A 15,993-nucleotide genomic window follows, 5' to 3' on the forward strand; every position below is an offset into this window, starting at 1 on the left:
TTTAAAGGCGTGTCTTGGTTCTACTGCCTTCTCAATCAGTCTGAACAATGGCTATTGGTTAAAATTACTACTGACTTAAAACAGGAGAGCTAAAAACATACAGTTGCTCTTACAAACAGGTCTATGTGGAGGCCAAGTATTTTCAAAAGTTTAGCCAACTCACTAATCATGGTCCTTATAATTTAATGAACTCAGCATTTGCCTACCTTCTAATCTATAAAGCTCGATATTTTTGTTGCTTTTTAATAAGCAAATGGCAATTTGAAAAATCTTCAGTGGTATTTTAATTTTCTACCATGAATCTCCCTGCTGTTAATTCTACTGTAGGTCTGCAGCAACAGAAACAGGAAAATATCAGACTTACCCAAATTATGCCTTGTCCTGTTGTGTTCCCAGATAAGATGTCAGGCCCTTGTTAAAATATTTGTTAAACGAACTCCACCTGTATTAATCCAAAGTGGCTATTTCACAGATGAGCTTCATAGCAAACAGATTACTAAAAAAAAAAAAGCATCTATACATAACATTTGTGTTTTCGATGTGAATAATCAATATGCTCAAGAAATGCATGTGCAGGGAAACTATAGTATCAGATACATGGAAGAATTTTCATTGGGAAAAATGCACTTTAAGGAAAATTATTAGGGCTTGTATCTATAGAAAGACACCTATGGTACACCGAAGTTTGTTAAGTTAAACTACTGAAAAGTACAGGTCCATGGGACTTCCCTGATGGCACAGTGGTTAAGAATCTGCCTGCCAATGCAGGAGACACGGGTTCAGTCCCTGGTCTGGGAAGATCCCACATGCTGTGGAGCAACTAAGCCCGTGCGCCACAACTACTGAGCCTGTGCTCTGGAGCCTGCGAGCCACAACTACTGAGCCCCCATGCTGCAACTACTGGAGCCCGGACACCTAGAGCCTGTGCTCCACAAGAAGAGAAGCCACCGCAGTGAGAAGCCCTTGCACCGCGACGAAGAGTAGCCCCCACTCGCCACAGGGAAAGACTGCGCGCAGCAACAAAGATCCAACACAGCCAAAATATAAATAAATAAGTGAAGTTAATAAAAGTACAGGTCCACAATCTCTTCTCCAAAACCCTTGGGCTCATTTGCATTTTGGAATTATGAATGTTAAAGAATTTTTTAAAGCACACATAATGTAGCAACCCGTAGAGGTCTGAAGCAGCACCTAGATCAAACACAGAAAGTAATCAAACACATTAAACATTGCCACAGTAAAACGTACAAATAGTCCCATTTAGTCCCACTTAATACCATAAATAGCCTCAACAGTTCAGATCAGGTTTTGCTGTAAAATTATATACACAATTTTTTTTCAGAGTTGTTCTGGACTTTAGAATTACAGATAAGAGACTTGGGGACCTCTATAAAATAGATGAATTTGTATGGGAATGGGAACTATCAATCCAAAATTTTAAGAGACCTTCCCTGAGACATTACTCTTTTTGAAGAATTTGGAATCTTATGTGAGAACCAATGAAAGTTTAAATATTAAACCAATGAATCTTTATTATTTAAACAGTTTTCATGGCATTTAAAAAATAAATGTAAAAAATAAATATTTGCATTATAGCAGAAAGTCACATGTGTTGCATCACTCAGTGTTACAATTTAATGACAGGAGATAACTAAGCATCAGCACCATAAAACTGTTAAGATGTTTCTTAAAATTCAAGTAAATACTTCTAAAGCACTGAAAATTCTGTTTAAATACCAACCTGCAGCATCAATAGTTTTAAAAGCTATAACCCAGTGACTGGTTCTCATAGTAGTCAGTGACTGTATTCTGGCAACTGTAGGACAAAGTTCTTCCATTACTAAATATTAAGCTTTCTGATAACCTCCCATTTATCAATAGTATCTCAAGAGTCACAAAAGGAAAGAACTATAAGTTATTTAGAGAACTCTATTTGTAATTTAGATTTGCACAAGGACATGTATTCTAGCAAAAAAGCAAAGACTATTTTCACCATACTAATTTTTTGCTTTCATAGATTCTCAGAGTAAGGTTTAAATAATAATTTTTAACCCTTAAAAGTCAGCTCAGTTCAATTACAACCATAGAAACTGTACTGGTATCAGAACATAACTATTTTATTACAAAACTTAACAGTATTTACAAAATGAAAAAATAATCAAATGACTATTGCAGGCCAAAGTTAAAGGTTTTTCAGCCATGATTGAAGAAAAATTAAGCAACATTTTCATGCACTCACACACCAGATCATTTGTGAAATATGCAAACTCTTAAAATTCATGTTAGTAAAACTTCCATGTATTCACAATACTTGTATGTTTATTGGAAGATGGCAAAAAAAAAAAAATCCATGGTTCTGTACAGTAAGTTTAATATTAACACAGTCTGTTCATTTCCTTTAATATTTTTTGGCTTTCATGAATACTCATTGCATTGAACATTTTGCAAGTAAGAATTATAATAGTACCTCCGTCACCTTGCTGAATTCATCACCACAAAAAAACACACTAATAATTAGTTTAATGCTTTTGCAGTAAACTGAATAGTTATAACTCCAAAGTTATATTAAACTGAAGCCTTCATTGTGATCAATAGCTTGGATCAGTTTAGAGCGTAGAGTTTCTTTGTCCGTATATTTTGGAAGATCCAGAAGATTAAAACAGGTATGGGAAACTGGGAGATATTCCTCACCACCTCCTGTTGACTGGATGACTAGTATTAGACTCTTCATACCAAGAATAGGAATGCGATCACTACCTGTCAAAAATACTGCCAAGAAAAAAACCATTGAGCCAACTACTTTTATCAAAACAACAATATGGAGTATCAAGTTATTAAGACAATCACTACAGCAAAGCTTTACAGTAACATTTGCTCTAATGGAAATGTTACTTCTACTGGAAGCCGATCTCCAGAATTTGTGGAAGCATGATTTTGAGACACACCCAAATAATATTTTTTCTTTAAAAGTGTAATCTTAATATTAGCACACAGGAGATGCTTAATAAATGTTTGATACATGAATTACTATTGTCCCTGAAACATTCTGAGAGACCTTCTTTTTGAAAAGAATAGCCATTTAGAACTAGTTTATAAACAAAATGCAGTTTTGATTATGATCCCTTGTTCTACTTGTCTTGTTTCTGTCATTTTTAAACAGAAATTTATAATTGGCAGCCAAAACTCAAATCACTGAAGAATGACCTGTCATCCTATGATATGCAAAACAGACACAGATTAGGCTATAAATAAGAGAAGTCCTGGAATAGAAGAGTTCTATTTTCTACACCAATTCCCAAAGTTTTCATGCAGAAGCAAAGAGAAAAAGAAAATGAAGACTGAACACAGAAAAGAGCTATACTGCAGAGACCTTTCTAGAAATTCTAAAAGGAATTACATCCCTAGTTTACTGTAAATCAGTGTTATAAATTGTTTTCTTTCATCTGAAAGAACCAATTCTATTTTGGAAGCTAAATGCAGTTAGCTTTCAAAATATGAAAATGCATGTAATAATGTAGATTTAAAAAAATTAAAAACAGGACCTTGGAATAATAAGGAAAAAACCTTATCCACTAAAGTGAATCAATTAATCTCCTGTGAGAATAAGTTTATTAGATTCCATTCTCATAAAACACAAAATTAGAAATACTTACACAAAAACTGTTTTTTCTTTTCCAATGGTAATTCGTGAAATACTTCCCAAAACATTTTTATTGTAGGATGTTCTGCCCAATATTCTCCTTTGTATTCTGTATTCTAAAAACAACACAACCTTTTATTAATATTAAGGGATATCTTGAATCTGACAAACTGGCTTCCTTAGCACATAAAGCTAACATTGTCCAGGTGTTTGAAACTCATGTGATTCAGTTACTTACTTACTACTTCTTGGGCATTTTGCAACTATTAGTTCCAGGGGAAAGGGAAGAAAATACCTATGAATCAGCAGAAATGTCTCCCCCCTACCAATTCAAAGAACATGATAGGATTGTAATATCATCTTCCAAAGTTAATATTTAAAGGATAAACCAGAATTACTAAAATATTAATGGATTATTAAAGTTCAACATGGAATTAAGTATCTGTAATAATTATAAAATTTTCTTTCCCGATATTGATGAACAGAAGTCATACTAATTATTTTGTATTATTCTATCTTCTCTTTAAAAAATAAATGGCTCTAAGAGCAACACTAGTAATTTTCTGTGGTGGTTCCCAAGACGGCCCTCCAAGATCTCTGCCTCCTGCTGTTCACACCCTTGTGTAGTCCCCGCCCACACCGAACAGACCTGACCTCTGATCATTAGGATACTGTAGATATGAGAATACATGACTTCTGAGGCTAGATGACAAAAACTTCTGTGGCTTTAGCTTCTTTTTGATCACTCACTCTGAGGGGGAGCCAGCTGCCATTTCATGAGGACATTCAAACAGCCCCATGGAGGGGTCCTCATGGTGAGATTCTGAGGCCTTTGGTCAGCAGCCATGGGAGTGAGCCATCTTGGAAGGGAAATTCTATCCTTAAATCTCAGATGACTAACAGCAACAGTCAGTATTATGACTGCAACCACATGAGAGACGTCTGAGCTAAAATCACTGGACTAAACCACCTCTGAATTCCAGACCCTCAGAAACTATGTGAGATAATAAATGTCCCTGTCATCTTTCAGCCACTATGTTTTGGGGTAATTTGCAACAGAACAGCTAACATACTTCCCCTGTAACACACACCCCTCCTTTCCTTGTTCATCAGGCTCATTTCTATTTATCCTTTAGGGTTCAGATTAAATGTCACCTAATTCATTCACTGACTCATTCAGCACATATATAATGAGCTTTAGTCAAAATTTGGGGCCATGGGGAAACTTCGGTGAACAAAGTTCTTACTTACCTGGTGAACAGTACCATCTATGAGAGGTTTTCCCAGTTTCTGTACCCTAGGTCAGGCTTCTCCTTATATACCATTCACTAAACTCTCTTCCTTTATATTCATCACAGTTCAATTATTTAATGTCCAGCTTCCTTAATAGAGGACAAAGACCATGTCTCACTCTTATTTACTGCTCTCTTCCTAATCTGTTGCATAGTATCAGGCATCCAGTAGGGGCTCAATGAATATTTGCTTGTGGGCTTCTTGAATTTGGGGCTCTTTTTGTAGCCATGATTATCTCAATCACTGAACTCTTGAGAAATCCACAACATATTTGCTATTAATTTATAAAGGTTTGGAGAAAATGGTTTGAATTTTAGAAATCAGCTGATGTATTAACTTGTTTGAATTCGCCTGTGAGCATGTTAGTGGGGAAATGAAAGGAGGATGCCTAGTTTTTTCTATTTTCCTTTTTTTTTTTTTTTAACCTCAAGATGGTTCTGGGGAAATGTGTACACAGTCCTGATGAAGAAGAGCATTTAAAGTCACAAATCATAATCAATGAAATTATAATGAATCAGGTACACAGTGGAAAAAACTAAGTATACTAAGTACACTAAAATATACTAAAAAAATGTCTTGTCTTACTGAATGAACACTTCTATCAGTTATATCTTCAGGCAAGGTTTTAACTACTTGCTGAGTACCCTTCTAAGGCTCTGGGAATACAGCAGTGAACAAAGAGAAAAAAATCCTGCCTTTATGGTGCTTAACATTTGTAGTGGGGGGTAAGGAGCAGCAGACAATAAAGGCAATTAAGTAAAATTTTATTTAGTCAAATTCAAAGAAGAAAAAAGCACAGAAGGGAGATAGGGATGTATATGTGCACATGTGCAATTTTTAGTAAGTTACCCAGTGAAGGTCTCTGAAAAGATATAAAGACATAAAGGAAGTGAGAGCAAGAAACGTTTGGAATTACCAAGGTGAAGAGAATTCCAGACACAGGAAATAGAAAGGCCACAAGACTGGAGGGTTCTAGGCTCAGCAAAGAAGCCAATAAGGCTGAAGCAGAGTGAGAGGAGGAATGAAAGAAGATGAGGCAAGAAGGATAAACTGTGTAGGATCTAAAGTGTGATGAGAGGTCATTACATTGTTTTCATTGTAGAGTGACTGGAGGTGGGGTCCATTTCCACTGGGGTATCCTTAAAGTCAATACACCTTTCTTCTCTTCAGCAGATCAATTTACCCCCAAAAAGAAATCTTCAATCTCCTTCCTAGAGGATTTAAGCCTGGCTACCAGCTTTCTGAGTGCCAGCTTCAGTTCTACCTGTTTTCCCAGATTCTAAAGCCTCTCTCCAGAGTTGTATTTTGCTGGGTAGGAAAGGGGATGTGAGAGGTCTAATAATTCCTTAAATTAGCTCTTAAGTAATCCTATTGCTTTTAGCCCTGCCCTGCATCCCTGCCATTACAGTAGCATGATGTGCCAATTCCTGAGCCTTTCAGAGATTCTACAGTGTGACACGGGTTGCCTCTTGACAACCCTGTCCCTCTGGAGGCTTCAAATTCAATTTTCTTTGTTCTAAGTCACTCAACTCACCCACCTATTCTCTCTCTCTCTTTTTAAAAATATTGATTTTATTTATTTATTTTCCTTATTTTTTTTGGCTGCATCGGGTCTCAGCTGCAGCACACGGGATCTTTGTTGAGGCATGCGGGATCTTCTCGTTATGGTGCACTGTCTCTTCGGGTCTCTCTCTAGTTGTGGCACGGGGGCTCCAGAGCGTGTGGGCTCTGTAGTTTGCGGCGTGCAGGCTCTCTTGTTGAGGCGCGTGAGCTCAGTAGTTGTGGCGGGCGGGCTTAGTTGCCCCGCGGCATGTGGGATCTTAGTTCCCTGACCAGGGATCAAACGCACTTCCCCTGCATTGGAAGGCAGATTCTTTACCATTGGACCACCAGGGAAGTCCCCATCCACCTACTTTCTATCTTCCAAAGCTATTTTTTCTCTTGCTCACTGTATTTTTTTGGGGGGGGGGTGGTTATTCCTATTTTTATTCCTTTATTGTCATTCTAGTGAGATTTTGGGAGGGAGCAGAGAAAAATGTGTTTATTCCAATATGTCTAACCAGAAGTCCTAATTTGTTTTTAATTTAAAATTTTTATTCCCTAAATTATTACACAGTAAAATTGACTTTTTCTGATGTGTGTATAGTTCCATGAGTTTTAAACACACGTATAGATAAACCACCACCACAATCAGGATACTGAACAATTCCATCACCCCAAAGAACTCTCTTGTGTTACCCCTCTGCAGTCACACTCTCTCCATCCCTAGCCCCTGTTCACCATAGTTTTGGCTTTTCAAGAATGTCATATAAGTGGAATCATATGGTATGTAATTCTCTGAGACTGACTTCTTTCACTCAGCATAAGGACTCTGAGAGTCATCTCAGGCGTTGCATGTGTCAATAGTGCCTTCTGTTTTAACACACAGTAGTGTTCTACTGTATGGATGCAGCACAGTTGGTTTATCCATTCACCCACTGAAGGACATCTGCGTTGTTTCCAGTTTTTGACTTGTAGATTTTTAAAAACATAATTAAAAAAATAACTTGTAGTAAAATACACATAACCTGAAGCTGATCATCTTAACCTTTTTAAAGTGTACAGTTTGGTAGCATTAAATACATTGGCATTACATGCAACCATCACCACTTTCCATCTCCAGAAGCTTTTCATTTTGCAAAATTGAAACTCTGTACCCATTAAACAATAATGCCTCTTTCCTCCCTTGTTTACAGATTTTTGTGTGAACATAATATCTAGGAATGGAACTGCTAGAGAATGTAACAAATATATGTTTAATTTTATGAGAAAATGCCAAACTGTTTCCAAAGTGGCTGTATCATTTGTATTCTCAACAGCAATGTATGAAAGTTCCCAATGCTTTGTATCCTTGTTAGACTTAGTAACATATTTTTTTATGTTAGCTAACTTAATAGGTATACAGTATAGAACTACTAATGCAAAAGCTGTATCAGAGGTTGCTAGATTACAAAGATGGAAAAATGTACAGATCAACCCTGCATACATCTTTCTTAAAGTTGATCTAACCTAGCACTTTTTACTAAATGTTTATCTGAAGAAATATCTGAGAATTACTTGTATAGAAAAGAAGGAAAAGAAAAAAAGTTGTTTAAAAATTCCCAATCTTCTCCCTAAAGTTTCCTGTATTGGTTAAGGCATCAGTAATGAAGATCATGAGTATTATTTATTCTCTGATAAAAAATTTAACATTGAGACTAATCAGAAAAAAAGGAAACAAAGATCTTAATCACTGTGAGTGCTTTTCATAATGGTTTTCCTAGGATTGAGGCAGAATGAAAACCCATTCAGTTTTAGCTGGGGCTTCTATTCAGCCTCTGTCATAGATAACATTTTTCTATATGAATACCACCAATACCAGAGATACAAAAATGCTATCTAATTCATACAAATAAAATTCATTCATTGTGGAGTAAGAAGGGTACAGTGTTTTCCTATAAAAACGATAGTACTAAATAGTGTACAATGGAAAATAATAAATCAAAGAGCAAGATTTCCATCAACAAGCCATGTTTTCCTTTTGCCTTTCCATTTAAACAATATCATAGATTTGTTTTCCCCTACCTTTTCCAGTTGCTTCCAGTCATAATTTGTATTTCCAATAACCATTGCTTGTAGTTCATTCGGCTGGAAGAGCTGAAGGACTTTTCCTCCACAGACCTTATGAAAGCCCGCATGAAAAGCATCAAATAAGGAAGCCACTGATTTATTGAATATGTAATCCACATAAGCATCAACAAACTCCTGCCTAGAAATGAAAAAGCACACATGCACAGAATATAAAAGTCATTTTTTATAGAGAATACATATTGAAGTCTTATTAAAAAACTTTGAATGCAGCTGTACTTTTTGCTACTTATGTATAAAACTGAGAAAGTATGAGTAAGGTTCAAAGGGACAACGTCTTTATGAAGAAGTCTATTATTCTTTCTATTCAAAAATCTGGTATATCTATGAGGCATGTACAATCTCTCATTTACAGCCATTCTTAGGCTATTTCTAAGTGAAAGGTTTCATTTCCTAATGGGGAGAATGATGATACAAATGGCTATCAAAAATATTTTTAAATTATTCACAAATTATTCAGAATTTATATGTACCATTCCACATACATCCCTAAAAAGAATAACCTCTTAAAAATACTAGGTGACAAAAAAAAAATGAGAGCTTTGGGATTCAGACTATTTGACAGACTACAGTCTGTTTTTCCTTGGGTTTCAAGGAATCTGATAACACAATTTATTTAAAAAACTAAAAACCCAAGAGGGACACTAAGTATTCTTTAAGGATAATCATTAAAGATTACAAGTGCAGTTTCTTTTCAAATGTATGTGCACATACATATAAACACACACATACACATGAACACTTTTGATGCTTTTCTTCCTGTTATGATACAAAAGGAAACTATGATGAAAAAAGGAAACCCCTTTACCCATAATTAGAACTACAATTTTATTCAATTTGTTCTGTTAGACACAAATACTTTATGAGCTATCTGGTCAAACCAATAATGAGAATGGGTACTAGAGGATTTCGATATTTCATACTCTTGTTTTCCAAATTAAAAAGGATGATTCTATAAATGGGAATACTGGTAAATTTAGTCATCTACAGATAATCATTTTAGCAAAGTTTAAAATACCAAACTGAATTTACAAAGAGGGGAAAAAAAAAAGGTTAAAGGAGGACATTATAAAACTGGGGGGCCCTAAGGAAAAATTAATAATAGCATATGCTTATCAGCATAAGGTTCTGATGAGAAGAAACAGATAATTTTGTAATGCATAATTTTATAATTAATCTAATTAGAAAGTCAAATTTATACTAGTTAAGTCTCGTAAGTACAAAAGGTTAAATTGTTTTATGTGCTAACATTTTTGCCTTCAACACTTTCATTATGTAACTAGGACTGGCAGTGCAAAGATCAAAATTCTTTAAATTACTTCTAAACTAAATAATCTATGGGAAACAATATTTGTTAGAAACTTAAAGAATTAGTCCAACAATAGAAACTTTAAAAGCTGAAAAAAACAATCTTTCTAAATCATAGTCAAAGTTTTTCAAAACCAAGATTTTTTTTAAAGGGTAAGTAGAAAGACCTAAATTTTTTTCACATTATTTTTAAAACAGCTTTATCTTTTATCAAAGTAGAAGTATATACAGTTTAAAATGTCAAACAGTAATAATCCCAACAGCCAACATTTACTGAGCACATACATGTGCTAGGTACTATTCTAAGCATTTTAAAATTATCGCCTCATTTAATCCTCAAAATAACCCCATGAAGTATGTATAATTTACCATCCCATTTTACGGAAAAAGAGACTATGAGGCATGGAGACATAAACTAATTTACCTAAACTTAGTTATACAGCTTCTAAGTAGTAGAATCAGGATTATAATCATTTGGATCAAGTCCCTGGCAATTTGAAGAAAACTATTTGTTAACTATTTTTGCTATTCCTTCTGATATTTACTTTCAAACTTCAACACAGTTCCATTGTTATTCCTTGATTTACAATTATAAATATTATCTGATGAAGTGAATACTGAATATTGGTTCAATATTTATTGTTAACATTTTTATGATTATAAATATTCAGCTAGGGAATATTCTATGATTACTTTTCTTAAAAAGAACTTTTGTTTCCCTTAGGTTGCTACCTCATCTCCAACTTCAACAGAAATGTCAATCTCCTCTAGATTCATTCAAATATATTAGGTTGCATTTTTCTCCTGAAGACATTCCTCCTGGAGCCCTCCATCTTCTTGATCTACCGCAGATTGATTGCTCTTTCTAAATCATGTACACACTGCTGTTCCTCTTTGTCTCTCCTATTTTTTTTTTTTTGGATCCCCTGTCTTCCTCGTTCTTGGTTCAATTCCTTGTTTTGATAGGACACATCCTCCAGTAACTTCCTAAGAAAAATGCGTTGGAAGTAAATTCTCTGAGACTCTGCATGTATAAAAATGTTTTTATACACCACATACTTGATAGTTTCAATATAGAATTCTATGTTAAAAATAATTTTTTCCCAGAATTTTGATCTCCTAGCTTCAGTGTCATTCTTTAGAAGTCTGATGTTATTTTGATTCTTAATTCTTTGTGTATGGTCTGCTTTTTTTTTTCTGAAAGGTTTTAGGGTCCCTTTTTCTTTGGGTTTTGAAATTTCATGTACTTTTCCCTTGGCATATGTTTTTTCAGTTCCCATGCTTTCCATCTTAAAAGGCATGTCATTCAGTTCTGGGAATTTTTTTTTCGTACCATTTCTTTGACAAATTTCATTCATTCCATTTCCTTCAGTGAATTTTTTTCAGTTTTTCATAGTATCCTTATGGATGCTACTCTTACCATCTTGAGGATGCTGATTTCAATTTTCACTGAAGTTTTGTTTTTCATCCTACACTGTGTTTCCTTGGCATTCTTTTTCACTGTTTTGGTCTTTTCTTAAATGTCTACTGATCTTTGGTTATTCATTTACATTTAAAAGTTAGGCAGTTTTCCCAGAGAAGAATCCTCCAATATAGAGTGTCAAGGAGGAGGGAGCTGTAGACTGTCACTTAATCTCCCTGTTTTCATTTCAGCCCTTTGTCCCTGGCTGTGCCTAACTGCCCTCAAATCCAAAGTTCCTTTAGTTCAATCTCCCCAGAATGTAAATTTCCAATCTGCCTATGCTGGAGAGGGGAAGTTGCCAGCTACTTGTGTACTAAGGGAAATGGGTTTCTAACTGCTTCTTATAACAGCCAATCTTTCTCTTTCCAGCTTCCCCTTAAACTCCACATACATATACATTTTAACCTGTTTTTTATTCTCAATGCCTGAGCCTTTGTTCTGCAACATGAACTGTCTGCCTTCCTGGCTCCCAGTCCATCTTATGTTGCAGCTTTTTCTGGCTGGCTCAAGTCAGGCACCACTGGTTTCTAGCTTCCAAAAATGTGTTTGCTGTTGTCTCCTCTCCCTTCTCTTTGTTCTTGTTGTTAATGATCTTTTAATCCCTTTATTAATGTCTTAAAAGGAGCAAAAGGAAGATTAATTACGTCCTTACCATTCAAAATAAGTTTTCTCTGAGTAAAAACTTAAGGTTGTGACATATTTCTAAATACAGAAGAAAATGCCTACTGAATCTTTTTACTACCACTGATGCTGCTTATGATTCACTTACCGATTTTGTTTGTTAACAGCTGTGTCTGCACCATTTAGAACCAGTTCTTTCACTTCTGTTGCACCAAAGTTTTCAACTGTGATCTATTAATTTAAATTTTTAAAAAAAGTCAATGTCAGACTCAAAACTTATTAGATTATTTTAATAACCTATTATTATAATCTACCTTTCTCTCATTAAATATAAGAAGTAATAAATTTGCGGTAAAATTCTGCTACCATAAGCTTATTTGTGAATTCTGCATAAAGCCACAACTAGAAATCTTCCTCTTCTCTGGCAGTTTGAAATCCTACCTTGACTAACTAATTACAAATTAACAAGGTGTTTGGTTTGTTAAAAACAGGAAACTGAGTATTTATCGTGTGTAAAACTTCAGAAGGGTCACTATAGGAGTAAAATATTAGAAAGGATGTTTTCCACTGACAAGTGAAAGACTCCAAGTCAGAATGCATTCAGTTTAGACTAGCTATGCATTCTTCCCACATGATAGCTGCTACTCTTGAATTCTTCCTTGCTGCATTCTTAATTACAGGTTGTTTTTCCAGTTTGCCATTAATTTGGTCTATAAAGAGCCGGTTATTTGGAAACTTTTTATTTCCCTTACTAGTGTGCTCATTTTCCTATAAATGTTACCATTCCCACCTTTCAATCTTTCCTCTTCCTATTCCCTTTTTTTTTGAATATTATCCTCCTCTTTTAAAACATTTTTTTTAGTATCCGTTGTCTATAAAACACTATGGTGGGAGTGGGATGATAAGAGATGAATAAATCCCTGCTCTGGAGTTTACTATCTAATAAAAGAGGAGAAATGTGATATGTAAACAACTCATTATAATAAAATAAATGCTATAATAGAGACATGAACAAAATACTATCAGACCACAGAAGAAAGAAAACTTACTTCTAACTAGAGGAAGTATTAAAAACCTTGAGGAAGAAATGTCATTTGAAAAGCACCTAGAAGGGTAAGTAGGGCTCTGAAAGATTAGGAGAGGGTGGAAATTTCTGACTGAGGACAGAGACTGAACAAAAGAATAGATATGAGAGCAAATATCAAAAAAAAGTATGCCCCTAAAAAACGGGGATGGTAAGGTATATAAAAGAATATTGTGAGACATGACAAAATGTAGTATGAATGGAAGGATACAATGAAAGTTAGAAAGAAAGCCAGATTACAAAGGTCTTTGAAGTCCATTATAGAGCTATTATTCTACAAGTAATAAAGAGCCACTGAACGTCTAGGAAAGAAATGGTAATAGGAAGGAATGTTTCAATTACCACAGTTCTTAAATATACTAAGCATTCACAAACTTGGTGATTGATAAATCAGAAATTAAATTGCTTGGAACCCAATGTTTCAGTCAATTGAGATGATCAGTAAAGATTCAATGATAACTGACATGGTTATAAGTGAATCAACTGAAAAGAACTAAAATTTCATAGTAAACAGAAGTGCAAGGAGGATTTTTTTTCTTGAAAACAATTAAACATTACTAAAATAAATTATTTCCCCTAAATCTATCAAATTTTCTTATAACTAAACTATGCGCCAATTCTTAAAATGATCAAAGAATGGATAAACTTTTTTGAGGGGGCACATAATTTTTTTGGTAAGTTGTGTGATAGCGGAATATGGTATCTTTTGTCAGCTTTGACCATAAAAACATAAAGAGAACTGTTTAGGGATGGGGGACACACAAAGTTTTTGAAAAGAAAAGACATAAAAAAAGAAAAATTGAAGGTTTTACCATTTTCCCAAGAGTCTAATTTATAATACTGATATTGTTACTTCTGAAGTGACTTATAATCCTTGCTGATTTTCTCTTCTTTAGTTGTCAACTAGTCTACTTCTGCCAGATTCTCATTTGTCAATGGCCTTGCATGTAACTGGATGATTTACTGAACACCCCTCTCAGAGAATTAAGTTCTGCATCTTTTACAAGATTTGCAATTTCACTTTCCAAATAATATTCCAATGTATTTGTATTTGTATTTGTATTGCATCCAACCGTAAGACTAAATAATAGGCAAGGATGAATGTTAGTGTGAAAGGGATATCTGAGTGGGAATTAATCTTTCAGGTGGCAAATTCATTACTGAATATTTTCATGTTACAAGAACCTATGCTTCTCTAAACATTCTTGTAATCGCAGACTCAAGAAATGAACACTTGAATAAAGAGGACCTCTTGTATTTGTAAAGGTCTTTAGTATAATGTTAAACAACACAGGCTTTGAAGTCACAGAGCTGGATACAAATACTATCTCTGAAATGTGATGATTGTTTACAGTTTTCTTTATATGTAAAATAAGGATAATAATACCTCTCTCTTGGGATTATGAGGATTAAATGAAATAATGCATGTACTGTGACTAGCATATAGTTAATGCTCAATAAATGTTAGCTAAAGGGTTCTTTAAGAATTCCATCCATCAAAATAAAGAAAAACCATAAGGCACAGCTGATAAATAAAAAGGGATGATGAACACTCAGGCTACTCTATGTCTTTCCATCTTACCGTAAAATTAAGACAAAATGTTTCCTCAACATTATCTTCTGGATAATCCAGCAACTGTTGCATGCTTCTGAAAAACAATATACATGTTTCTTTGAAGTAAAATATTATTGAGTATTTTGACTATTTTGCTTATGACTAAGTATATATTTCTCATTCATTCTTGATCAAATCCTTTTGTTAATTTGTACTTTTATATTTGTTTCAGAATGGTGGAGGTACAATGGCAATCTTATAAACAATGCTGAAGAAAAAAAAAAACTACTCTAAGGCTTTCATCTCTTGCTTTGAATACAAAAGCATGTATCCACCCATTTTCAACACTTGTTCTTATTTATATACAATTTTTATTCCATTTTATGTAATAAATAAAAAGAAACTTTACATATTACATGTAGGAATGAAGGTGACTAGAAGTAAAAGTCCAAATAAATCATTTAACTACATTCAGGAAACATTACCTTCCTAAATTTATTATCAGATATTCACAAAGTATTGTTAAACTAAAAATTCAGTACGTGGTTTTATACACATAATGCTTTCAGTAGAAAATTCTCAGTCTGAGTAACACAATGGGTTTTTTTAGCCTTTATTAGAAGGGCTATTAGTTTATTTTGGAAATTCAACAAGAACAACAGAAACATAATTATTCCTAAAAGGAAAGCTTCTGAACATTCCCCATTTCCTATTTTTTAAACCCCACTCTTGCCACTTTTTACAACTAACCTCCCAACATCAGGCATTAGTTCTTTCAAATCATCCAGAGATGGCTTCTTTTTTAGCAGTTTCTTATACAAAGCCAAAGGAAAATGGAGGTCCACAATAGTAAAATTATAAATTGCTAATCCACAGATAACACCAATCAAGTGGAACAAATCACTGTCTTCAAATGTCTAAAATTATAAAGGAAAAATAAGTAAAGACTTGTTCTCCAAGTTAAAATATTAAACTTTCTCTGATTACAAAAACACATACTTGTGGTAGAAAATTTTGGAGATACAGAAAAAAGTAATGAATAATAGGAAAAAAGTTCATTCTCATGCCCATCTCCCTGGGACAATAGCACTGTTAGTATTTTTGCACATTTCCATTCAATGTATTTTCTGGGACAAACAAAATTAAAATTTAGTTGAGATGATACTAAACATATAATTTCACAACTGGCTTTTTCCCCAGAAATAGAATCATTTTCACATCATTAAGCATTACATTAATAAATGAAATAATTACTAGAACTTTTTTTCTGATTTAAAAAATTATACACATTCAAAATTTGGAAAATAAAAAACCTAAAGAAGAAAATGAATTGAACACCTGTAATCCAATCACTTAGAAACACC

At 34.2% G+C, this 15,993-nt stretch overlaps 1 protein-coding gene across 6 annotated transcripts in view; it reads right to left on the minus strand.

Moving 5' to 3' along the window:
- Positions 1 to 2,162: 2,162 nt before the first annotated feature.
- The window catches only part of HERC4 (HECT and RLD domain containing E3 ubiquitin protein ligase 4), a 130,605-nt gene continuing 116,774 nt past the window's right edge, over positions 2,163 to 15,993 (minus strand). For 5 of the 6 annotated variants that reach the window (XM_068547663.1, XM_068547665.1, XM_068547661.1 and 2 more), the window contains 6 exons: positions 15,380 to 15,546; positions 14,657 to 14,723; positions 12,139 to 12,221; positions 8,537 to 8,720; positions 3,654 to 3,756; positions 2,163 to 2,769 (listed from right to left, as the gene is read on the minus strand). In XM_068547663.1, coding sequence (XP_068403764.1) covers positions 2,561 to 2,769; positions 3,654 to 3,756; positions 8,537 to 8,720; positions 12,139 to 12,221; positions 14,657 to 14,723; positions 15,380 to 15,546 — 813 coding nt within the window. In that variant the 3' untranslated portion in view covers positions 2,163 to 2,560. The remainder of the gene's footprint in view (positions 2,770 to 3,653; positions 3,757 to 8,536; positions 8,721 to 12,138; positions 12,222 to 14,656; positions 14,724 to 15,379; positions 15,547 to 15,993) is intronic. The other variant, XM_068547664.1, reaches the window with a different exon arrangement.

Source organism: Eschrichtius robustus, chromosome 7 (assembly GCF_028021215.1).
Source record: "Eschrichtius robustus isolate mEscRob2 chromosome 7, mEscRob2.pri, whole genome shotgun sequence".
Classification (NCBI taxonomy): Eukaryota; Metazoa; Chordata; class Mammalia; order Artiodactyla; family Eschrichtiidae; genus Eschrichtius; species Eschrichtius robustus.